The 25,438-nt window shown below is 39.6% G+C and overlaps 1 protein-coding gene across 7 annotated transcripts in view; it reads left to right on the top strand.

The window, feature by feature from the left end:
* FANCI (FA complementation group I) overlaps nt 1-25,438 on the top strand; it is a 116,666-nt gene that overhangs the window by 49,243 nt on the left and 41,985 nt on the right. For all 7 annotated transcript variants that reach the window (XM_058427110.1, XM_058427111.1, XM_058427112.1 and 4 more), the window contains 9 exons: nt 10,207-10,279; nt 12,537-12,667; nt 13,424-13,580; nt 13,660-13,717; nt 15,258-15,299; nt 15,729-15,852; nt 16,304-16,389; nt 20,239-20,365; nt 25,217-25,309. In XM_058427110.1, coding sequence (XP_058283093.1) covers nt 10,207-10,279; nt 12,537-12,667; nt 13,424-13,580; nt 13,660-13,717; nt 15,258-15,299; nt 15,729-15,852; nt 16,304-16,389; nt 20,239-20,365; nt 25,217-25,309 — 891 coding nt within the window. The remainder of the gene's footprint in view (nt 1-10,206; nt 10,280-12,536; nt 12,668-13,423; nt 13,581-13,659; nt 13,718-15,257; nt 15,300-15,728; nt 15,853-16,303; nt 16,390-20,238; nt 20,366-25,216; nt 25,310-25,438) is intronic.

Raw genomic sequence — 25,438 nt, 5'->3', positions numbered from 1 at the left:
TTGCTTGATAGATCTTCCTCCATCCCTTTATTTTGAGTCTATGTGTGTCTCTGCACGTGAGATGGGTTTCCTGAATACAGCACACTGATGGGTCCTGACTCCTTATCCAGTTTGCCAGTCTGTGTCTTTTGATTGGAGCATTTAGCCCATTTACATTTAACGTTAATATTGTTATGTGTGAATCTGATCCTGTCATTATGATGTTAGTTGGTTATTTTGCTCGTTAGTTGCTATAGTTTCTTCCTAGCCTCGATGGTCTTTACAATTTGGCATGTTTTTGCAGTGGCTGGTACCGGTTGTTCCTTTCCATGTTTAGTGCTTCCTTCAGGAGCTCTTTTAGGGCAGGCCTGGTGGTGACAAAATCACTCAGCGTTTGCTTGTCTGTAAAGTATTTTATTTCTCCTTCACTTATGAAGCTTAGTTTGGCGGGATAGGAAATTCTGGGTTGAAAATTCTTTTCTTTAAGAATGTTGAATATCGGCCCCCACTCTCTTCTGGCTTGTAGAGTTTCTGCTGAGAGATCAGCTGTTAGTCTGATGGGCTTCCCTTTGTGGGTAACCCGACCTTTCTCTCTGGCTGCCCTTAACATTTTTTCCTTCATTTCAACTTTGGTGAATCTGACAATTATGTGTCTTGGAGTTGCCCTTCTCGAGGAGTATCTTTGTGGCGTTCTCTGTATTTCCTGAATCTGAATGCTGGCCTGCCTTGCTAGATTGGGGAAGTTCTCCTGGATAATATCTTGCAGAGTGTTTTCCAACTTGGTTCCATTCTCCCCATCATTTTCAGGTATACCAATCAGACGTAGGTTTGGTCTTTTCACATAGTCCCAAATTTCTTGGAGGCTTTGTTCATTTCGTTTTATTCTTTTTTCTCTAAACTTCCCTTCTCTCTTCATTTCATTCATTTCATCTTCCATCAGCGATACCCTTTCTTCCAGTTGATCGCATCTGCTACTGAGGCTTCTGCAATCTTCGCGTAGTTCTCGAAACTTGGCTTTCAGCTCCATCAGCTCCTTTAAGCCCTTCTTTCCATTGGTTATTCTAGTTATCCATTCTTCTAATTTTTTTTCAAAGTTTTTAACTTCTTTGCTATTGTTTTGAATTTCCTCTCATAGCTCAGAGTAGTTTGATCGTCTGAAGCCTTCTTCTCTCAACTCATCAAAGTCATCCTCCATCCAGCTTTGTTCCGTTGCTGGTGAGGAACTGTGTTCCTTTGGAGGAGGAGAGGTGCTCTGTTTTTTAGAGTTTCCAGTTTTTTTGCTCTGTTTTTTCCCCATCTTTGTGGTTTTATCTACTTTTTGTCTTTGATGATGGTGATGTACAGATGGGTTTTTGGTGTGGATGTCCTTTCTGTTTGTTAGTTTTCCTTCTACCAGACAGGACCCTCAACTGCAGGTCTGTTGGAGTTTACTAGAGGTCCACTCCAGACCCTGTTTGGCTGGGTGTCAGCAGCGGTGGCTGCAGAACAGCGGATTTTCGTGAGACCACAAATTCAGCTGTCTGATAGTTCCTCTGAAAGTTTTGTCTCAGAGGAGTACCCGGTTGAATGAGGTGTCAGTCTGTCCCTACTGGGGGGGTGCCTCCCAGTTAGGCTGCTCAGGGGTGAGGGACCCACTTTAGGAGGCAGTCTGTCCGTTCTCAGATCTCCAGCTGCGTGCTGGGAGAACCACTACTCTCTTCAAAGCTGTCAGTCAGACAGGGACCTTTAAGTCTGTGGAGGTTCTTGCTGAGTTTTTGTTTGTCTGTGCCCTGCCCCCAGAGGTGGAGCCTACAGAGGCAGGTAGGCCTTCTTGAGCTGTGGTGGGCTCCACCCAGTTCGAGCTTCCTGGCTGCTTTGTTTACCTAAGCAAGCCTGGGTAATGGCGGGCGCCCCTCCCCCAGCCTCGCTGCCGCCTTGCAGCTTGATCTCAGACTGCTGTGCTAGCAATCAGCGAGACTCTGTGGGCATAGGACCCTCCGAGCCAGGTGCGGGACACAATCTCCTGGTGTGCCGTTTTCCAGGCCCGTTGGAAAAGCGCAGTATTAGGATGGAACTGACCCGATATTCCAGGTGCCGTCTGTTTCCCCTTTCTTTGACTAGGAAAGGGAACTCCCTGACCCCTTGCGCTTCCCGAGTGAGGCAATGCCTCGCCCTGCTTCGGCTCGCGCACGGTGCGCTTCACCTGCACCCGCTGTTAGGCACTCCCTAGTGAGATGAAACCGGTACCTCAAGCAGAAATGCAGAAATCACCCGTCTTCTGTGTCGCTGGGGCTGGGAGCTGGAGACCGGAGCTGTTCCTATTCGGCCATCTTGGCTCCACCCTCCGGAAATGGATAATTTCTTAGGCACGTACAGTTTAATAAAATTGAGCCAATTTGAGATGGAAAGCTTAAGCAGACCAGTTTCCATAGAAAAGAGAAAGTTATGAAGGAACTACTTCATAAAAAACACCAGGCCCAGATAGTTTGGCAGGAAACTTCTGTCAAACCTTTAGAGATCAGGTAGATAGTCCTAATGCTACATAAATTGTTTCAGAGCACAAATAATAAAGGAAAACTTCCAAGTTCTTCGAATGAAGCAAGTATAACATTGAATTAAATAAATATAACATTGATTTTTTATGCTGTCTTTATCAGGTATAACCTTAAACCTCATAAAGATAGCATAGAAAAAAGAGGTTATAGACTAATATAACTTATGAATATTGATATAAAAGTCTTAAATATTAGGGGGCAGATTGCAACACCACATTTTTTAAAAATACACCATGATTAAGTGGGATTTAATAGGAATACAAGGTTGGTTCAGTATTTGAAAGTATATTACTATAAAGATTATACAATTATCTTCATGGATAAGAGAAAGCCTTTGACAAAATTCAACACTCATTCCTAATAAAAACTTGAGAAAAATCAGAATGGGTGTGTGTTTCCTTTACATCATGAAATGTATATATCTAAATTCTAGAGTCCGCATCTTAGTGGGAAACCATAGAGACATTTCCTCTAAGGCCGGGAACAAAGCAATGATGCCTACTGTCTCCACTACTATGTAATGTTCTGGTTGGCTAGCCTATGCATTTAACTGGGAAGACAATCACAGGCATAATAATAGAAAAATAAAGGCTGAGGGCAGTGGCTCATACCCATAATTCCAACGCTTTGGGAGGCCAAGGTGGGCAGATCACTTGAGGTCAGGAGTTCTAAACCAGCCTGGCCAACGTGGTGAAACCCCTTCTCTACTAAAAATATAAAAATTAGCTGAGTGTGGTGGTGTGTGTCTGTAATCCCGAATACTCAGGAGGCTGAGGCAGAAGAATCACTTGAACCTGGGAGGTGGAGGTTGCAGTGAGCCCAGGTTGCACCATTGCACTTCAACCTGGGTAAACAAAGTGAGATTCCATCTAAAAAAAAAATACATATATATATATATAAAACGTCTCTCTTTGTAGATGGCATGGTATTATACCTGGAAAACCCTGGAGAATCTGTGATAAAATCATCTATAAACAGAATTCATCGAGGTAGCAGAATATAAAATTAATATGCAAAAATCAGTAGCATTCATACATAATAGCCAGTTAGAAGATACAGTTGGCCTGGCAGGGTGGCTCACGCCTGTAATCCCAGCACTTTGGGAGGCCAAGGCAGGCGGATCACCTGAGGTCAGGAGTTCTAAACTAGCCTGGCCAACATGGTGAAACCCCTTCTCTACTAAAAATACAAAAATTAGCTGGGGGTGGTGGTGCATGCCTGTAGTCTCAGCTACTCGGGAGGCTGAGGCAGGAGAATTGCTTGAACCCAGGAGGCGGAAGTTGCAGTGAGCTGAGATCACGCCACTGCACTCTAGCCTGGGCAACAGAGTGAGACTCCGTCTCAAAAAAAAAAAAAAAAAAAGAAAGAAAAGAAAAGATACAGTAAATGAGAAAGCCCCATTTACAATAGCAACAGAAAAGTTAAAACAGGAATAAACCTGAGAAATGTCCAAAGCACGTGAAAAAAAACTGTGAAACACTTCTAAAGGACAAAAGTAGGAAACTAGGAAGATATCCCCTGTTCTTGATTGGGGAGGCTCAACATGATGAAAATATCAATTCTTCCAAAGTTAATTTATCAATTTAATACCAGTAAAAATCCCATTGAGCTATTTTGTGTAACTAGTTAAGTTGACTGCAAAATTCATATAGCAAATTGTACACACAGGAATAGTTAGGGAAAAGCTGAAAGGAGCTCTGAGGGAGGATTAACTGTAGCAGAGACTAAGCACCACAAAAACTTTTATAAATAAGAGTGCAGTACTGGTACATGAGTAGATGAACAGAAATGGAATAGGATACAAAGAATAGAATAAGTAATGTGTAAGAATGGAAAGTCTCAAAATAGACCCAACTACAAGTAAAATCTAGTATATAATAAAATTACATCTTAAAACACTGAAATAAAGATAGTCTTTGACAAATGGTATTGGAACAACTGGATGGACATTTGGAAAAAATAGATGAAATTAGATCTAATTCTCATATTCAAGAGAAAGCTCCAAATGAATCAGAAATTTAAATGTAAAAAACAAATCTAAATAAATGTTAGGGCTGGGCACAGGGGCTTATCCCTGTAATCCCAGCACTTTGGGAGGCTGAGGTGGGAAGATCGCTTGAGCCAGGAGGTTGAGAGTACAGTGAGCTATGATTGTGCCACTGCACAACAGGGGTGAAAGTGAGACTCTGTCTTTTAAAAATAAATAAATAAAAAGCTATATGTTAGAAGAAAACATGGATGAATTTCTCTTTAAGCTCAGTGCAGTGAAAAGCTTTCTGTTATACAAAATATAGATGCAATAAAAGATAAGTTTGTCTACATATAAATTAAAAAGTTTGTGTGGCCAGAAATACCATAAGCAGAGTCAAAAGACAAATGGCAAACTGGGAAAAAATATTTGTAATGTATCACAGATAAAGGATTAATATCCCTAATTCATAAATAACTTATGGGGAGGAAGATAAAAAATTGTATTTAAAAAAGGCAAAAAACATGAGAATAATCACTAAAAGATGTATAAAAGTGGCCTTAAACATAAGAAAATATGCTCAACTTCACTCATAATAAGAGAAATATAAATTAAAATGATAGTGATCCGCTTGCCTTGGCCTCCCAAAGTGCTGGGATTACAGGCGGGAGCCACCACGCCTGGCCTCATGTATATTTTTATGTGTACAAACATGCATACATTTCCTGGCTCTCTCCACTGAAAGAACCATGAAGCAAAGATGCCATAGTTGCCCGGTGCGGTGACTCACACCTGTAATCCCAACACTTTGGGAAACTGCGTGGGTGGATCACTTGAGTCGGGGAGTTCAAGACCAGTTTGGGCAACATGGTCAAATCCTGTCTCTATAAAAAAAATAAATAAATAAATTTTAAAAAGATGCCATAGTAACAACAAACACACCCATCACCTAGATTTTTGCTCTTTCATAACCATTCCTCACTCAAGGGAACCAGGGCTCTTCAGAGAAATGGCTAAGTTTATGCGTGGGCAGGATGGATACAAGATGAACCTGGAACATCTTGCTATACCAGAAAGTAAAGAAGTGCTCAAAAAAGACAATGGGGGCGTGTCACAAAGACACAAGAGCCAGCTTGAAGGGTTTCCCTTTGGCCAAATCTGGGACTATTTGAGCATCAAAATAAGTTCAATAATGAACCATTGAAAAATACAGAGATTTGTAAGTCCATACTAATAATAAATAAATCACTTTGGGAGTTCGAAGACGGAGGATCACTTGAGTCCAGGAGTTTGAGACCAGCTTGGACAACATAGTGGGAACCCACCTCTACAAAAAATTTAAAAAATTAGCATGGCATATCAGCACATGCTTGTATTCCTAGCTAACTGGAGGGGTGCTGAGGCAGGAGAATTGCTTGAGCCCAGGAGTTTGAAGTTATAGTGAGCTATGACTGTGCCACTGCAGTCCAGCCAGGGCGACAAAGAAGACTCTTTCTCTAAGGTAAGTAAAGTAAGTAAATGAATACATGGGTAGAAAGGAGTTCTCTTGCTTACAGTGCAGGAGTTGGAAAATCATTACTTTGCAATTGTCATGGTAAAGATTGAACCAGGCAAGAAATACCAATGGATGCTAAATCCAGGGGGACTTTAAAAACATTGATACGAGGCCGGGCGCGGTGGCTCACGCTTGTAATCCCAGCACTTTGGGAGGCCGAGGCGGGCGGATCACGAGGTCAGGAGATCGAGACCACGGTGAAACCCCGTCTCTACTAAAAATACAAAAAAATTAGCCGGGCGTGGTGGCGGGCGCCTGTAGTCCCAGCTACTCGGAGAGGCTGAGGCAGGAGAATGGCGTGAACCCGGGAGGCGGAGCTTGCAGTGAGCCGAGATTGCGCCACTGCACTCCAGCCTGGGTGACAGAGCAAGACTCCGTCTCAAAAAAAAAAAAAAAAAAACCATTGATACGATACAATTAATGAAGCTAAGAAGCTTATTCCAACTCTCCCCAGTAATTATTTCACTAATGTTCTCTTTATGTTCCAGGATCCCACTCAGCATCCTACATTGCTCTTAGTTGTCATTTCCCCCTAATTTCCTACACTCTGCAATAGTTCTCAGTCTTTCCTTATCTCTGTTGATCATGATAGCCCTGAGGAGTATTGATTAGTTGTTTTGCTGAATGTGTCTCAATTAGGGCCAGTTTGGTGTTGTCTCATGATTGGACCAAGGTCATGTATCCCTGGCGTAAGGACCACAGAAGTGGTACCATGCCCTTTTTAGTGTATCAAATCACTGAGCTCTTGATGTCAGTGTTATTCCTGGTGGTACTGACTTTGATAACCTGGTAACAGTGGTTTCTGCTGGGCTTTTCCATTTTACGGGGAGAAAATTAGATGAGGAGCAAGATATTTGCATGATCTTAAAGTGTCTCCCTGTAAATTGCTTACTGGTGGCAAAGGGACAGGGTGGGGGAAGTAATTATAAAGTGGGATCAGAATTAATATCACCAACGACGGACAGATGGACATCATGTGCTTCCTGATGTGATACTCCTAGAATGACACGATATCACCTGTGTTCTTGTGAGACTGCATAAACTCAATCTAGCCACAAGAAAACATCAGACAACACAAAATGAGGAATGTTCTATTTTTTTTAAAAAAAACTAAAACTTATTTGGATTATGCTGTTAACTTGGTAGTTCCAGTCTGCCAATTAAAAATTTTAAACCCTCTGGGATAACAGGGATACTTAAATCTTACTTGCTCTATTTCTGAGTTTTAAAATGTAGTAAAAAGCATAACTGAACATGGTCAAAAGGAAGACTGAAGATCACATAAGTGGAAGGAGGAAGAAGTGGAGTAGAGGACAGAGGCAGTAGAAGAAAATTAACATTCGTTGAGTACTTGTCATGTGTTAGGCTCTGTGCAAATTCTTCTCCCCTTTATCTCAGTCCTTTGAGGTGGGGAAATGGACACACATAACAGATTAAGTAACTTGCCTGAGGTTATATAGCTAGTAAATGGCATAGCTAGGATTTACATCCAAGGCTTCTGATTCTGGATCCAGCTTTTCCCTCTTCCTATGCCACACTGCTTTCTGTTGAAACTGAACTATTTCAAAAAGAGTCAACAGCTTCTCAGCCTTGGCAGTGCTCACGTTTTGGCTTGGATAAATCTTTGTTGTGGGCTGTCCAGTGCATTGCAGAATGTTTGATAGCATCCCTTACCTCTACCCTCTAGATTACAACAGCACCCTTCCAGTTGTGACAACCAGAAATGTTTCTAGACATTGTCTAGTGTCCCCTGGGGGACAAAAATCACTGGTTGAGAACTGCTGCTGTAAGGGTTATGTCAAGGACCAAGCACTCTGTTGGAAGGTATAAGGCCAGAGTAGTCAGATACTTCTTTATTATGTATTTAATAGAGAGATGGACTCCAGCTAGAAACACCAGCCTCATGTACTTGTGGAAGAGATAGTTTATTGTTTTATTAGTCTTGGCTTCTGTGACACTTCTTTCTTGAGATTATCCTCCAGTGTTATTGATCTCACTTTCTCCATTGTCTTTGCTGGCAGCTGCTTCTCTTTTTAATGACTGACTCTTGGTGTTTCTCTTCTCTTTATATTCTTTCCTGGATGGTCTCATCTGTTTCCATTGATGCTCCACTTGGCATGTTTCATCGTCATCTATTTGGCACTTCCACTTGGATATCTCAGAGTAGTGGTTCTGAGCCTCACAGCAGACCTGAATCATAAACTGTGGGTAGAGCCTGGAAATTTGTTTTAGTAAGCTCTCAGTGTGATTTAGATGCTTCCTTAATCCCAAATTTTCACCACGTAAACAGATGGTGCCACTATCCACCCAGCTAGCTGCTTAAGCCAGAAATTTAGGAGTCCTCGTTGATTTCTTTTTTCTTTTTTCTTTTTTTTTTTTTTTGATACAGAGTCTCGCTCTGTCACCCAGGCTAGAGTGCAGTGGCGCGATCTCGGGTCACTGCAAGCTCCGCCTTCTGGGTTCACGCCATTCTCCTGCCTCAGCCGCCCAAGTAGCTGGGACTACAGGCGCCCGCCACCACGCCCGGCTAACTTTTTGTATTTTTAATAGAGACGGGGTTTCACCGTGTTAGTCAGGATGGTCTTGATCTTCTGACCTCGTGATCCACCCGCCTCAGCCTCCCAAAGTGCTGGGATTACAGGCATGAGCCACCGTGCCCGGCCAGATTTCTTTTCCTTCATCACCACCCCCTGCTTCCCTTCCAAACTAAGGAATTTCTATTCTTAGTTCTCAAATATTTATCTTAGATCTATCTACTTTTCTTCATCTCTTGTATTAGTGTGCTAGGGCTGCTGTTACAAAGTACCACAGATTGGGTAGCTTAAATAGCAGCAATGTAATGTTTCACAGTTCTGGAGACTAAAAGTCCAAGATCAAGTGTTGTTAGGGTTAGTTCCTTTTGAGGGCTATGAGAATTTGTTCTGTGTCTCTCACCTAGCTTCTGGTGGTTTGCTGGCAACCTTTAGCATTCCTTGGCTTGTATCACCTGATCTCTGCTTTCATCTTCACCTCATCTCTGCTTTCATCTTCACCTCACATTCCCCCTGTTTGTCTTTCTCTGTCCAGAGTTCCCCTTTTTATAAGGTCATTAGTCTTTGGATTAGGACCCATCCTAATGACCTCAACTAATCTCACCTGCAGGAGCCCAATTTCCAAATAAGGTCACATTCTGAAGTACTGGGGGTTAGAACTTAAACATAGGAAATTTGGGGATGTGGGGAGGACACAATTCAATTCATAACGCCTCTATTACTTTGGTCTAGGCCACTGTCATCTCTCTCTTAAACATGGTAGCAGTCTACTAACAGGTATCCCCATTTCACTCTTAAACCCCCGTAACTCATTCTCCACACAAGGAGCAAGGATGATTTTTGAAAAATCTATCATCTCACTTCCTTCTTTTCTCTTTAGTAACTTCTTTTGCACTTAGACAAAAGCTAAACTTCCTACCATGGCCTGTAAGATTCTTCATAATCTGGTCCTTTCCCGTTTCTCTTCAAACTCATCTTCTACTACTCTTTTCTTTATTCTCCAGTCATTTTTTTTTTTAAACAAGCCTTTGGCCTCAAATATGCCAAGTTCTTTGCTGCTTCTTGGCCATTGCACATGATCATACTTCCATCTGGAATATCCTTCTCTAACTCCTTTGAATACTTAGCTCCTTCTTGTCCTCCAGGTCTCTACTTAAGTGTCACCTACTTCTGAGAAGCTTCCCCTTACTACCCTAGATGAAGTTTCCTTCCTTTCCTCACTTATTGTCTATCTCAGCCTCTTATTTGGTTCTTTTACAATTTTTTTTCTGCCATCCTTTCTTCTCCTGCTCTATTATGAACTCTGAGTCAAATTACTATGTCTGTCTTGTTCATCTTTATAATATGCCTAAGGAAAATAACACGCTCAAAAAGTATTTGTTGGATGAATGTATGTTCCCAACTTAGTGCTAAGTACTCCATAAATGTTTATAGAATGAGTATGAATAGATTTTAGTTTTGACAGTCCAGGATCATATTAAGATATATCCTCCTCTGTCTAAAAATTATGGTGTGTGTAATACTTGGCATCTCTGAATGATCTGAACGTGACAGAAGAGTACTTTTTCATATTGAGTGTTTAGGTCATTGGGGTAAAAGACTGTTGCCAGAGACTTGTAGCTTTTTCTTTCTTTGCAGTTGACTAATCTCCTTCAGAATCAAGCAGTGAAAGGAAAAGTTGCTGGAGCACTCCTGAGAGCCATCTTCAAAGGTAATCATAATTAATGTCACTTCTGTCTATGTCCCGCATTCATTGGTAGATTTGTTTAGTTTTGGTACTTTTCTTACTGTTTGAAGCCCTACTGGAACATGTTCCATGTTTTGAGGATTCTACAGAATTAACTACAGCAGCAGTTTCCTGTCTAGTAGACTTAAGTAATTTTACTTAAGGGAGTTTGAAGTGGCTACCTGAGATTGTGTTGCTGATTTGGGGGCCTATAATTACAGAATGTGCTTTTCGTAAAATCTGCTTTGGTTTACTTGTGCTTTTAAGATTGTGGAGGAGAACAGCAATGTTTAATACATAATCCATGCTTAACAAGGGGCGAGTAACCTCTGGGGTTTAATGAAGTGGGGTATCTTAAGTTGCCTTATATAGAGATTCTTCATGCCCAGTGAGACATACTTGTTTTCCTGTCTTGAACAAGGGCTAGTTTAAGTTGTTGCAGATTGTGATTTATAGTGGTTTTATAAATTCTGGTAGGATAAAATTTTACAAGGCAAAAATTAAAAGTGTCTTTGGACTCTTAATTAGGTATGTTAACTTGGTTTATTTTTCTTCCCCCAAGTAAATTAGTTCTCTGCTGCAAGGGTACAAAAAACACGTCTTCCTATTCATGAAAGAACTTTCAAGATTGATTGAGTCAACCTGTATGGAAACTTGCTAAATATTTTATAGAAATATCAGAGAAAAGGAAATAACGAAAGATCAATAGCAACTGCCTATCTATGTACACTACTAAATGGAAGAGCAATTCTATGGCTTTTAGTATATTCAGAGTTGTGTATCCATTACCACAATTGATTTTAAAACAATTTCGTTACCCCTGAAAGAAGGTTTGCATCTCTTAGATGTCACCTCTCCAAACCCCTAGTCCATTCCAGTCCTAAGAAACCACGAATCTACTTTTTGTCTCTACAGATTTGTCTATTCTGGACATTTCATTTAGAGGAATCATTCTATATATGGTCCTTTGTGACTGACTTCTTTCATTTATAACGTTACAAAGGTTCCTCTATGTTGTAATATGTATCAGTATTTTTACCGCTGAATAATATTCCATTATGTGGATATACAACATTTTTCCATTCATGAGTTGATGAAGACTTAAGTTGTATCTATTTTCTGGCCATTATAATACTACTATGAACATTTGTGTATAAATTTTTGTGTGGACATATGTTTTCCTTTCTCTTGGATATATATCTAGGAGTGGAATTGCTGGATCATGTGGAAACTCTTATGTTTAACTGTTTGAAAAACCGCCAAACTGTTTTCCAATGTGGCTGGATTAGGATGCCAATTTTTTCACATCCTTGTCAACACTTGTTATTATCTTTTTTTTTTTCAGTTTTAATTTATTTTCATCACTTTTTCTTCATGATCCAGATATTTTAAAACACAAAGAAAATTAACTTTCAATGATATGTTCCGGGATTGGCACTAAAAAAAAATTTTCAGACTGCAAATGAGTTATACAAATGAAAATATCAAATGGAGATCCCGTTATCAAAATGAAAGCACTCAACTTATTAAAAGTTCACAAGTATTTGTATAGAGCACATTAAAAAAGTCAGCTGCTGACTGTTGTGATTTTAAGGAACTATTGCAGAAGTTTGAAGAAAATAGATTAGCTGGCTGGGTGCGGTGGCTCACGCTTGTAATCCCAGCACTTTGGGAGGCCGAGGCGGGCGGATCACGAGGTCAGGAGATCGAGACCACGGTGAAACCCTGTCTCTACCAAAAAATACAAAAAATTAGCCGGGCGTGGTGGCGGGCACCTGTAGTCCCAGCTACTCGGAGAGGCTGAGGCAGGAGAATGGTGTGAACCCGGGAGGCAGAGCTTGCAGCGAGCCGAGATTGCGCCACTGCACTCCAGCCTGGGCGACAGGGCGAGACTCCGTCTCAAAAAAAAAAAAAAAAAAAAATAGATTAGCTAACTTATTAAATTTGGGTTACTGGACTTTTCAAAAGCTGTTAAGACCTATTAGAAGGTTACTTCATCCTGTAATTATTAAAATGAATTAATAAAACAGGTGGATGAAGATAAGATGACATTTTAGTCCCTTTACTTTGGCTAAATTAAGCACTTGTTCAAAGCCCTTAACCATTGCTGTTCTAAGCACCGTAGTAATCAGTTGTTTGATAATTCTATTTTTTTGTATTTAACTACAAACCTGTTCGTTTTTCCTATTTACCTGTCAATCTTGTAAGACTTGTTTCTGAACCCCCTGTTTAAAACAATAAGGTTCCCCCTGCTCTGAGGAAGCTGGAACACTTAGGAGACGTAAGATATACACTTGTTGTATCCAGTTGGTGGAATCAGGGGATTTGCAGAAAGAAATAGCGTCTGAGATCATAGGATTACTGATGCTGGAGGTAAGATGGCAAACAAAAACTTTTATTTGGGTGTAGATTTTTGGGGGTTTGTAATTTGTTGAGGGAAGGAAAACTTAAGTGTCCAACCTAGCATAGTTCTTATTTATGAGTAAGACCTGTTGTTAAAAAACAAAGAAGCAGGCTGGGCATGGTAACTCACACCTGTAATCCCAGCACTTTGGGAGGCTGAGGTGAGAGGATCGCTTGAGCTCAGGAGTTTGAGACCAGCCTGAGCAACATGGTGAAACCCCATCTCTACCAAAAATACAAAAGAAAAAAAGATTAGCTGGGCTGGTGGTGCATGTCAGTGGTCACAGCTACTTGGGAGGCTGAGGCAGGAAGATCGCCTGAGCCAAGGAGGCAGAGGTTGCAGTGAGCCGAGATTACGCCACTGCAGTCCAGCCTGGGCAGCAGAGTGAGACCCCATCTAAAAAAAAAAAAAAAAAAAAAAGCAGATGAATGGGTTATAATCCACTTAGATGTACATATTACATTTCTGGTACCATGGACATATATCTCTTTGAAGAGTTGGCATATCTGAAAACATCAGGGAACCGATAGAGGATTCTAACTTTTGAAGCCCTTCACAATTATAACTATGTACCAGACAGAGCAGAATGATTCCATAAATCCCTTATGGGACCAGTTCTGGATCTCAGTCAATTCATTTATTTCAGCAAAAGACTTTATTTCTTAGAAAGATATATCAAACATTGGATTTCTGCTTGAGATTTCCTTTATCCTGTGAACTTTTAGGCTCACCATTTTCCAGGACCATTATTGGTTGAATTAGCCAATGAGTTTATTAGTGCTGTCAGAGAAGGCAGCCTAGTGAATGGAAAATCTTTGGAGTTACTACCTATCATTCTCACTGCCTTGGCTACCAAAAAGGAAAATCTGGCTTATGGAAAAGGTAATTTTCTTCCAATTTTAGTGGCTTTTTCTCTATTCACATAATCAAATCTATTGCTCAGTATATTTTGCATTTCTAGGTGTACTGAGTGGGGAAGAATGTAAGAAACAGTTGATTAACACCCTGTGTTCTGGCAGGTGAGTCATTAATATGTATAACTTTCTTAGAAATACAAGTGGCCAAAAAAAAAAAAAAACCACTTTATTTCAGGAATTTATGTGTGTGAAGGTTTTAAGTCCTTCTTTTTTGTTGGTTTTAATATAACACTATAAAACTATTTAGTCTGCAATGAATTAGTGAGAAAGAGATGATTTACTATATTCTGTTCTCTAAGACTGTTCATATAGTTTTATTTGCTTGACTGTGTATCTTAGTACAGCAATTTATTGTGTTAAGATACACATAATTAAATGTCAATTTAATGTGTTTAATGCTCCATTCTAAGCATTATTGGAGTTTCAAGGTCGTGCAGGCTGAGGAAGTCACCCTGCTGCTGCATCTTTTTTTTTTTTTTTTTTGAGGGAGTAGAATATACAAGTGATGTATCCTTTAACCAGTAATTGCATTTCTGGGAATCCACATTAAAGAATGACTCCAACATACAAGAAAATCCTCACATATGAACATGCTCAACACAGAAATTTGTGACCAATATAAGCATATAGTAATAGAGACATGTAAACTATGTAAGTTAAGGTAGAGCCACTCCATGACATTTATACCTATTAAAAGTGAAATGTATACATCAAAGATGAAAAATTCTTACCATATAATTAACAAAGAGATTACTACGTTATATAATACTGTGATTGCATGTTGGTTTGTTAAAAAGGACAAGAAGGGAATACCCAAGATTATCTAAACCAGAGATAATTGGTTTTATGGTTCCTTATATAAGATCCCTTACATAAATCATCTTAAGCATGTATTTATCAATTTATTTGTTTTTAATTACACAGGAGTTTATTCAATACATATTGTAATATACCTTGCATTTTTTATTTAATACAACTGTCCACGTCAGCATATACAACTCTACATCATTCTTTTTAATGGTTTGCAGTAATCTATTATTTGGCTAATCTGCAATTCTCAGACTATTTGGTTATTTCCAGTTTTTGTGCTATTACAAAGAGTGTTGCAATGAATGTCTTTTTAAATTTTAAATAGAGATGGGAATCTTGCTTTATTGCCCAGGCTGGTCTTGAATTCCTGGCCTCAAGTGATCCTCCTACTTTGGCCTCCCAAAGTGTTAGGATAATAGGCATGAGCCACTGCACCTGGCCTGAACATCTTTATATATCTAGATGACCTTTTATAAGCATGTACATGGCATATATTTCAAATAGTAAATTGGGTAGATCTGTGATTATGTGCATTTTTAAAGTTGATAACTACTGCCAGCTTGTCATACATTCCCTAGAACAGTATGTGAAGAGAGTTTGTTTTCTACAATCTCACCAACATTGGGTATCATCAGAATTTTGATTTTGCAAGTCGGATAGGTTAACAACCGCTATTTCATTGTTTTAAATGGTATTTTTTGATCTTGTTTCTCAGTATTGCAAAATCAAACTTGAATTGGCCCTGTTTTTTTTTTGTCCTCATTAATTTTACAAAGTTATATCTAAATAAGTTGGAAAGAAATAAACTTTCTTTGTCATTTTCTTCTACCAGGTGGGATCAGCAATATGTAATCCAACTCACCTCCATGTTCAAGTAAGCATCATCTTTCCCTTTTCTTTATGTATCCTGCTTTGTGAACTTACTTGCTAGAAGTTAAACCATAGCAAACATAAACATCACTCTCTGCTGATTGTAAGAATATTAGTAGTTATGTTTTCTGTTACAGATTCCCTCCCCACTCCTGCCTCCTTTTTGGCTTTACTTACTTAAAACATAACTTTATTATTTTTTATAAGATGACTTTGCTTAGGTAAGGTTATTGGTTCCTTTAAAGGTTCTTCATTAGAGAAAAATCAAAAGGGACAGTTATAATAATCTATTATCTCTTTAATTCTCTGCTCCCAAGTTCTATTTCTTAAAATATGTTTAATGGAATTTTAACCACTGTAAAGCCCTGAATTGAATTTCTGAAAACAAGGCAGTTAGACTCTGTCTATAGCCTTTAGGATTTTTGATCCACAGAGATGTCCCTCTGACTGCAGAAGAGGTGGAATTTGTGGTGGAAAAAGCATTGAGCATGTTCTCCAAGATGAATCTTCAAGAAATACCACCTTTGGTCTATCAGCTTCTGGTTCTCTCCTCCAAGGTACAAATGGAAAATTGTTTCTCCTTAGTTCTGGTGGTATGACCAGTTATGACCATTCAACTTATTCATACCCTTGGTTTACACAGAACAAACATAGCCGAACAAACACAGATGCTTTCATTTCACGTATAGTGGTTTGGTCTGGTAAAAGGATCATACTTCTTATTCAGGGAAAACATGCATTATCTCTTGTATTGCCACATTTTCTTTGTGGAGGTAAAAGGGGTAAAGATCTCAGAAAGGGTAGACTATAGGCCTCATAAACAGTAAGAGGTATTTCAAATCTTGTTTCAACATGAAAGTGTTCTGTACATTCTTAGTTTGAGTCTAAGTCATAGATTATTTATTTAAATTTGTACTGGAGAATTCTTCAAGCTGAAAACTACTTTGAATTCAACTCAGTTATTTTGCTCTTAATTGGGAGACCTTACCAATTTTGTATTGTTTTCAGGGAAGCAGAAAGAGTGTTTTGGAAGGAATCATAGCCTTCTTCAGTGCACTAGATAAGCAGCACAATGAGGAACAGAGTGGTGATGAGTGAGTAATATAGTGTAGAAATAAATATCATTTTTACAAATTCATCTTCTCATTCTGTATTTTAGCTACTTCATTTTCTTCTCTTTCACCGCCTACCTTCACCTCAGCATAAAACTTTTCTAATCTTCTCCTAGCTGCTCAGTAATAGAGAGAATAACATGATCTCTTCAGCTCTTTCATTTTCACCTTTCCAGGAAAATAATTGTCCTATAAGCTGCAAGTTTAAAACCTATTTATTAAGTGTCAGCTCTCTGCCAGGAACTGTTTAGCTTTGGGGCTACCGTGCTGAACCAGTCAGACAATGTCCCTGCTCTTGTAGAGCTTCAATTTTAGTGAGGAGAGGACAGAAAATAAATAACAAGAAAAATATTATAGTGAAAAGTGCTATGCAGGTAATTCAAATGGATGATCTACCACTGACAGTATAGCTACTTTGGACTGGGTCAGCGAAAACCTCTCTCAGATGTGCTATTTTAACTGAAGCCTGAATGGTAAGATCCATAATATATAGATCAGAGAACATTCTCAGGTAGGGGAATAGTACAAATGCAGAACAGTGTGACATGTCTGAGAAAGAGGATTTTGGGTTTGTTTTGTTTTGTTTTGTTTTGTTTGAGACAGAGTATAGCTCCGTGGCCCAGGCTGGAGTGCAGTGGCATGATCTCAGCTCACTGCATCCTCCACCTCCCAGGTTCAAGCAATTCTCCTGCCTCAGCCTCCTGAGTATCTGGTACTACAGGTGCGCACCACTACGCCCAGCTAATTTTTGTATTTTTAGCAGAGACGGGGTTTGCCATGTTGGCCAGGCTGGTCGCAAACTCCTAGCCTGAAGTGATTCACCCTCCTCGGTCTCTCAAAGTGCTGGGATTACAGACGTGAGCCACTGTACCTGGCCAAGGATTTTTGTTTTTTCTGTTTCTTTCTTTCTTTTTGAGATGGAGTCTCACTCTGTTGCCCAGACTGGAGTGCAGTGGCGTGATCTCGGCTCAGTGCAACCTCCGCCTCCTGGGTTCAAGAGATTCTCCTCCCTCAGCCTCCTGAGTAGCTGAGATTGCAGGCACGCGCCACCATGCCCAGCTAATTTTTTGTATTTTTAGTAGAGATGGGGTTTCACCATGTTGGCCAGGCTGGTCTTGAACTCCTGACCTCAGGTGATCCACCTGCCTTGGCCTCCCAAAGTGCTGGGATTACAGGCGTGAGCCACTGTGCCTGGCTGGATTTTTTGTTTTTTAAGCAAACATTTGTAGAATGTTCATTCTGTGCCAGGTGCTATTCTAAACACTTTAAACCTCACAACCCTATTTTACCTCTACTTTATGGATATGGAAATCAAGAGACAAAGAATTTAGTTAGTTTGGCTTGAGCAATTAATTAGAGGTGGTTTCTTTTTTCTTTTTTTTTTAAGTGTCTTGCTGTGTTGTCCAGGTTGGAGTGCAGTGGCACCATTGTAGCTCACTACAGCCTCCAATTCCTGGGCTCAAGTGACCCTCCAGCCTCAGCTTCCCAAGTGGCTGGGACTATAAGCACATGACACTAAGCCTGGCTACTTTTTTTTTTTTTTTTTTTTTTTTTTTTTTTTTTTTTTTTTTTGAGATGGAGTCTCTGTCACCCAGGCTGGAATACAGTGGCGTGATCTTGGCTCACTGCAACCTCTGCTTCCCAAGTTCAAGTGATTCTCCTGCCTCAGCCTTCCAAGTGGCTGGGATTACAGGCACCCACCACTATGCCTGGCTAATTTTTTTTTTTTTTTTTTGAGATGAAGTCACACTGTGTTGCCCAGGCTGGAGTACAGTGGCATGATCTCAGGTCACTGCAAACTCTGCCTCCTGGGTTCAAGCGATCCTCCTGCCTCAGCCTCCCTAGTAGCTGGGGTTACAGGTGCGTGCCACCATGCCCAGCTACGTTTTGTATTTTTAGTAGAGATGGGCTTTCACCATATTGGCCAGGCTGGTCTCAAACTCCTGACCTCAAGTGATCCGCCTACCTTGGCCTCCCAAAGTGCTGGGATTACAGGCATGAGCCACTGCACCCGGCCCAAGCCTGGCTAATTTAAAAAATTTTTTCTAGAGACAGAGTTTCATATGTTGCCCAGGCTGGTCTTGAACTCCTAGCTTCAGGCGATTTCCTGCCTCAGCCTCCCAAAGTGCTGGAATTACAGGAGCAAGCTGCCACACCCAGCAGAGAAGGTGGTCTTAGATACTTAATTAGAATAAGCTGACAGAGAATCAGATTTTGGAGAAAATAATTAGCTCACGTTTTTTTTTTAATTAGCTCACTTTTGACCACACTAGGTTTGAGATATATATTAAGGTCCCATAAAGAGATATTAAGCAGGTACTCTGGAGTAGTAGGGAGAGGGCTGAACTGGGGATAAGACTGGAAGGGACTAAAGCCAAGAGACTGGATGGGATTATCAAGGGAAAGCATGAAGAAAAAGAAACCTAAGACTGAGTTCAGAGACGTTCCACCATTTCAAGGTCAAGCACTTTGGGAGGCCGAGGCAGGCAGATTGCTTGAGCTCAGGAGTTCAAGACCAGCCTGGATGACATGGTAAAAGCTATCTCTACAAAAAGTACAAAAATAGCCAGGCACAGTGGTGCATGCCTGTAGTCCCAACTACTTGGGAGGCCTGAGGCAGGAGAATCACTTGAGCTCAGGAGGCGGAGGTTGCAGTGAGCTGAGATTGCACCTTTGCATTCCAGCCTGGGCAATGGGAGTGAATCTTTGTCTCAAAAAAAAAAAAAAAAAAAAAAAAAAAAAAAAAAAAAAAAAAAAAAAAAAAAAAAAAATTTTTTTTTTTTTTTTTGAGAAGAGGCCAGTGATGATGCCTTGGAAGCTAAGAGAAGAAAATTTTTCAAGAAAGAAGTGGTTAATTGTGTCAGATTTGAGATGTTAAGATGGGACTTTATTGTTTTTGACAACTTGGAGGTCATTTGTGACCCTTGAAAAAATAATCTAATGTTATTGCAGGGGTGAGGGTAGAAAGAGGATAGAAGCCTGATTGAATTGGATTGTACTGGGACAGGATTGTGAGATAAAAAAGGAGAAATTATGACTACAGACATTTATTTTATGAAATCTTGTAAAAAGAAGCGGAGTCTGGGCACAGTGAATCGTGCCTGTGATCCCAACACTTTGGGAGGCTGAGGCATGAGAATCACTTGAGCCCAGGAGTTCAAGACCAGCTGGGCAATATAGTGAAACCTCGTCTCTACCAAAAAATAGAAAAATTGGCTGGGCATAGTGGCACATGCCTGTAGTCCCAGCTACTCAGGAGGCTGAGGTAGGAGGATCGTTTGAGCCCGGGAGATTGAGGCTACAGTGAGCTATGATCATGCCATTGCACACCAGCCTGAGTGACAGAGCGAGACCCTGTCTCAGATAGATAGATGGATAGATAGATAGACAGACAGGAGCAGAGAATTGGGCAGTAGAATTTCTAGTAAACACTTGCCTTCAGTGATTGTATGAGTTTAGCTTGAGTTGATCTACTTGTTCATCGTAGCACCTGCCCATGTCTCTCACTCAAAAACCATAGCTCATACCTTTTTGTTGTTGTTGTTGAGACAGGGTCTCACTCTGTTGCCTAGGCTGGAGTGCAGTGACGCAATCTTGGCTCACTGCAACCTCCACCTTCCGGGCTGAAGCAATCCTCCCACCTCAGCCTCCCAAGTAGCTGGGACTATAGGCGTGCCACCACACTGGGCTGATTTTTTTGTATTTTTAGTAGAGGCTGGTCGTGAACTCCTGGGATCAAGTGATCCGCCCGCGTTGGCCTCCCAAAGTGCTGGCATTACAGGCATGACCCACTGCACCTTATAGCTCATACCTTTCTGTTGAATCTTTTAGGCTATTGGATGTTGTTACTGTGCCATCAGGTGAACTTCGTCATGTGGAAGGCACCATTATTCTACACATTGTGTTTGCCATCAAATTGGACTATGAACTAGGCAGAGAACTCGTGAAACACTTAAAGGTAGCACCAAACTTGTAAGGTGATCTGGGTCTCTTTTGAATGAAAGTGTTTGAACTTAAGCCACTTTTATGCCAGTTAATGACAGGAAATAAATACTGTAAAATGACCCTGGGTGTGAAGGATCTCTTTTTTTTTTTTTTCTTTTTTACTTTAAAAGTGGAAAATACATGATGTTACCACACTCCCTTTTTTTAAATGTCCTCACTTTAGCAGTATACCACATCCTTAAGCAAGCCAGAAAGTTTTATTCAAAAAACCCTCAAAAGTTCTAATGCAAAAAAGTGGGAAAGAAGTTGAGAACTATTCAGCAGGAAACTCAAAATCTAATTCTAAGTAGATTATGTGTCACTATCTTATATGACCTTCAACTACGGCCTCTGCTTTCTCATTTATGAATTAGGATGTTGCATCTAGTAGTATATCGTGGAGTTGTGTGATGCCAAGTCATTCATCAGGAAGTATTTGTAAAGTAGTAAAATAAAACTCAGAAGTGTTTTAAACTATATTAAAAGTAGTGTACAGATATATTTGTTCCTCCAACTTTTTAGTTTGAAAATTCTAACTCAGAAAAGTTAAAACACTACATAGCATGAAGAACACCTATGTTCCCTTCACCTAGATTGACCAATTATTAGACACTTTGCCACATTTACCTCACATTTTCTCTCATACATATTCTTTTTCTGAACATTTAAAAGTAAGATGCAGAAACCCAAACCCTAACACTTCAATGCCTGAATATTTCAGCATGCTAAGAATAAGGACATGTTATCACAATACCATCATCACATCTAAGAAAATTAATAATTCCGTAATATTGTTTAATTTATATTCCCTATTCACATTTTCACAGTTGTCTCTAAAATGTCTTTTACAGCTGTGTTTTTTTTTTCCCCTCTGCTCCAGGCTCTCATCAGGCTTCATGCATTGCATTTGGTTGTTCTTTCTTTCTAGCTTCAGACTGATTTTTCTGAAGCATCAGCCCGCTTGTCTTGCGTAATGACCCACATTTTTGGATTTAACTGATTGTTTCCTCACGATTGGGTTCAAGTTAAACATTTTTGGCAAGAATACTTCATTAAGTGATGTGTACATTTTCTTGCAAGGGCCAGATACCAATATTTTACACTTTGCAGGCCATGCAGGTTCTGTCACAGCTACTCAGCTTTACCATTGCTGCAAGAAGGCAGCCATAGACAAAATGTACTAATGAGTGTGGCTGTTTTCCCATTTATGGACACTGAAATCTGAATTTTATTCCGTTTTTATATTGTGGGATATTATTCTTCCTTTGATTTGTTTTTTTTTTTTTTTTTGGACAGAGTCTCACTGTGTCACCCAAGCTGGAGTGCCGTGGCCCAATCTTGGCTCACTGCAACCTCCACCTCCCAGGTTCAGGTGATTCTCATGCCTCAACCTCCCAAGTAGCTGGGACTACAAGTGCATGCCACCACGCCTGGCTAATTTTCATATTTTTAGTAGAGGCGGGGTTTCGCCATATTGGCCAGGCTGGTCTTCAACTCCTGGCCTCAAGTGATCTGCCTGCCTTGGCCTCCCAAAGTGCTGAGATTACAGGCATGAGCCACTGCACTGGCCTTCCTTTGATTTTTTTTTTCCCCCAACTATTTAAAACCATAAAAACCAGTGTTAGCTCATGAGTTGCACAAAAACAGGTAGTGGGTTGGATTTGGCCAACAGGCTGTATGTAGTTTGCCAACCACTGTTCTGTGCATTACATCAGGAGGAACATGGTATTAGCTACCTTACTATTCGTGAGGCTAAATCATTTGCTTTTAAGAAAATGACCATCAATTTTCTTCATTTATAAGTATATATGTATCCCTTTGTATTAGAAAGGAATCTATCGGATCATAGTTCGAGATAGTATTGAAAATCCTTTTCCCAACAACATTTCACACAGTGGTTTTCGTTTTCCCGTCTATTGATGATTCTTGGCCTAAATCAGTAATTATACCAGGAATTCAAATTTTATATCTTATTTTTTTTCTTTTTGTCCTCACAATCTGTTCCCAAGGAATTCTAATTTTAATTAGAAAATTTTAATTGCATCTTTCTTTCGGCATTATTAGCTGGCATTCTTCTGTAAAAAGAGCCTCTCCTTTCCCTAGTGTTTTGAATATCATTATGCACTCATGAACCTTTTTAAATTCAATGTACTCATTATTCATTACTGTCATTATTTGTTTTGAACACAAAATTACCCAAATTTAGCCAGTTGGATCCTTCAAGTCAGCTTATGTGTTCTTTTGATGTGACCCCATTTAGTCTTTGAGCTGTGGCATGATATGCCCAAGGCTCACCATAGTACTTTCTTTGCCCCATCCTGATGCTAGCCATGTCTCTAAAAAGCCCTGGGTCCCTTTTGTAGGAAAGGATATTTAAAGACCATAATCTGTGAGTAGGCTTTAAAACTTTATCTTCTCTGTATCTGTTCACTATTTTTTTAATTTAGGTTCGTAGTAACTATATTACTGGCCTTTTTACCAGCTTTATGTATTTTGATCCACTCTGTTGTTTTGTTTTTGTTTTGCATTTGATTGATGTTTTATTTTACATCTTTTTTGTTTTATTAGTATCATCTTTTCTAGGCCTTGAAAATGTATTTTTTAAACTTTTTGAGGCACAATTTACATAGCACAAAATTATTTTATTCTAAGCATGCAATCCAGTGATTTTTTTTCATAAGTTTACCTAGTTTTGTAACGGTCACTATAATCCAATTTTAGAACATTTTTTTATCACCCTGTAAGATCTTTTATGCCCATTTAATCTGCATTAGCACTCCCAGTCCCAGGTAACCACTAATCTACTTTCTGTCTCTATAGATTTACCTTTCCTAGATATTTTGTATAAATGGAATTATATGATATGTGGTCTTTTTGTGTATGTCTTCTTTCATTAAGTGTAATGTTTTCAGGGTTCACCTGTGTTGTAGCATATGTCAATATTTCATTTCTTTTTATTGTTTTGTTTGTTTTAGGAGACATGGTCTCATTCTGTCACCTAGGGTGGAGTGCAATATCATGATCATGGCTCACTGCACCCTCAAACTCCTGGCCTCAAGTGACCCTCCCACTGTAGAGTTCTGACTAGCTAGGACCACAGGCGCACACCACCATGCCTGGCTAATTTTTAAACAATTTTTTTAAGAGATGGAGGTCTTGCTGTGAACTCCTGGCCTCAAGTGATCCTCCTGCCTCAGCCTCCTGAGTAGCTGGGATTACAGGTGTGAGCTACTGTATCAGGCTTATTTCTTTTTATTGTTGAATAATATTCCATTGTGTGGATATATATGAGTTTTGTTTAGCAGTCTCCCAGCTGGTGGACATTTGAATTTTTTCTACTGTTTGGCTATTACAAATAATGCTGCCACTAACATTCAAATGTAAGTCTGTGTGTGGACATACGTTTTATTTCTTTTGTGCATATACCCAGGAGTAGAACTGTTGGCTTATATGAGAAATTTATGTTTATATTTTTAAGAAATTGCCTGTTTTCCAAAACAGTATCATTTTACATTCCCACTATCACTATGTGAGGGTTTCTATTTCTCTGTGTCTTGGCCAACATTTGTTATTGTCTGTCTTTTTTATTATATCCATTCTAATGGGTATGAAACAGTACCTCATTGAGGTTTAACTTTGCATTTTCTTAATGACTGATGATAATTGAGCATCTTTTCATGTGCTCATTAACTGTTCTAATACCTTCTTTGGTGAAATGTCTATTCAAATCTTTTGCCCGTTTTTTGAGTGTGTCGTTTGTCTTCTTAATTAAAATTCTTTGTATATTCTACTGACAAGTTCTTTTTTATTTTTGCAATAACTTTGTTATGAATGGTGACAAGTTCTTTATCAGGTATATAATTAGCAAATATTTTTTCTCAGTCTGTGACTTGTCTTTTTATTTTCTTAATGGTATCTTTTCAAGTACAAAAGTTTTAAATTTTAGTGAGGTCCATTTTTATCAATTTTTTCTTGTAGAAATTATGCTTTTGGTATTGTATCTAAGAAATCTTTACTTAATCCAAGGTCTTGAAATTTTTCTATATGTTTTCCTCTAAAAATATTACAATTTTTGCTCTTACATTTGGATTTCTGATCCATTCAAGGACCTATTTTTATTTTTTTATTACTATTAAAAAAATTTTTTTATGTCCCTTGAGTCATAAGGACTTTTTTTTGGGGTGGTACAGTGGCGCAATCTGAGCTCACTGCAACCTTCGCCTCCCAGATTCAAGTGATTCTCCTGCCTCAACCTCCCGAGTAGCTGGGATTATAGGTGTGCGCCACCACTCCTAGCTAATTTTTGTACTTTACGAGACGGGGTTTCATCATGTTGACCAGACTGGTCTTGAACTCCTGACCTCAAGTGATCCACCTGCCTCAGTCTCCCAAAGTGCTGGCATTACAGGCATGAGCCACCACACCCGGCCAAGGGACTTACTGTTAAATAGGCTGTTATACTTTTAAGATGTATGTAATGGGACCAGGTGTGGTGGTTCACACCTGTAATCCCAGCACTTTGAGAGACCAAGGTGGGAGGATCACTTGAGGCCAGGAGTTTGAGACTCTCCTGGGCAAAATAGTGAGACTTCATCTCCAAAAAATTTAAAAATTTAAAATTAAAAAATTAGCCAGGCATGGTATAGTCCCAGCTACTTGGGAGGCTAAGCCAGGAGGATCCCTTGAGCCTGGGAAATCAAGGCTGCAGTGATCTATGATTGCATCACTGCACTCTAGCTTGGGCAACAGAGAGAGACACAATCTTTTTTTTTTTTTTTTTTTTTTAATGTAAGTAAATGACTTCCTTTTGGTTGCTCTCTTCTAGGTAGGACAGCAAGGAGATTCCAATAATAACTTAAGTCCCTTCAGCATTGCTCTTCTCCTCTCTGTAACAAGAATACAAAGATTTCAGGACCAGGTATTTTTTTAAAATGCCATTTTGTTTCTTTCTGTAGTTGGTAAAAAAAAAAAAAAAAAAAAAATCACAGAAATCTGTTTTTGTTGTATCCTTTCCTAAACAATTTTACCCCCTTCCTGCCAGCAGCAA

This window comes from Hylobates moloch, unplaced genomic scaffold (assembly GCF_009828535.3).
Source record: "Hylobates moloch isolate HMO894 unplaced genomic scaffold, HMol_V3 SCAFFOLD_14, whole genome shotgun sequence".
NCBI classification, from domain to species: Eukaryota; Metazoa; Chordata; class Mammalia; order Primates; family Hylobatidae; genus Hylobates; species Hylobates moloch.
This window is presented reverse-complemented; position numbering and strand designations above follow the sequence as displayed.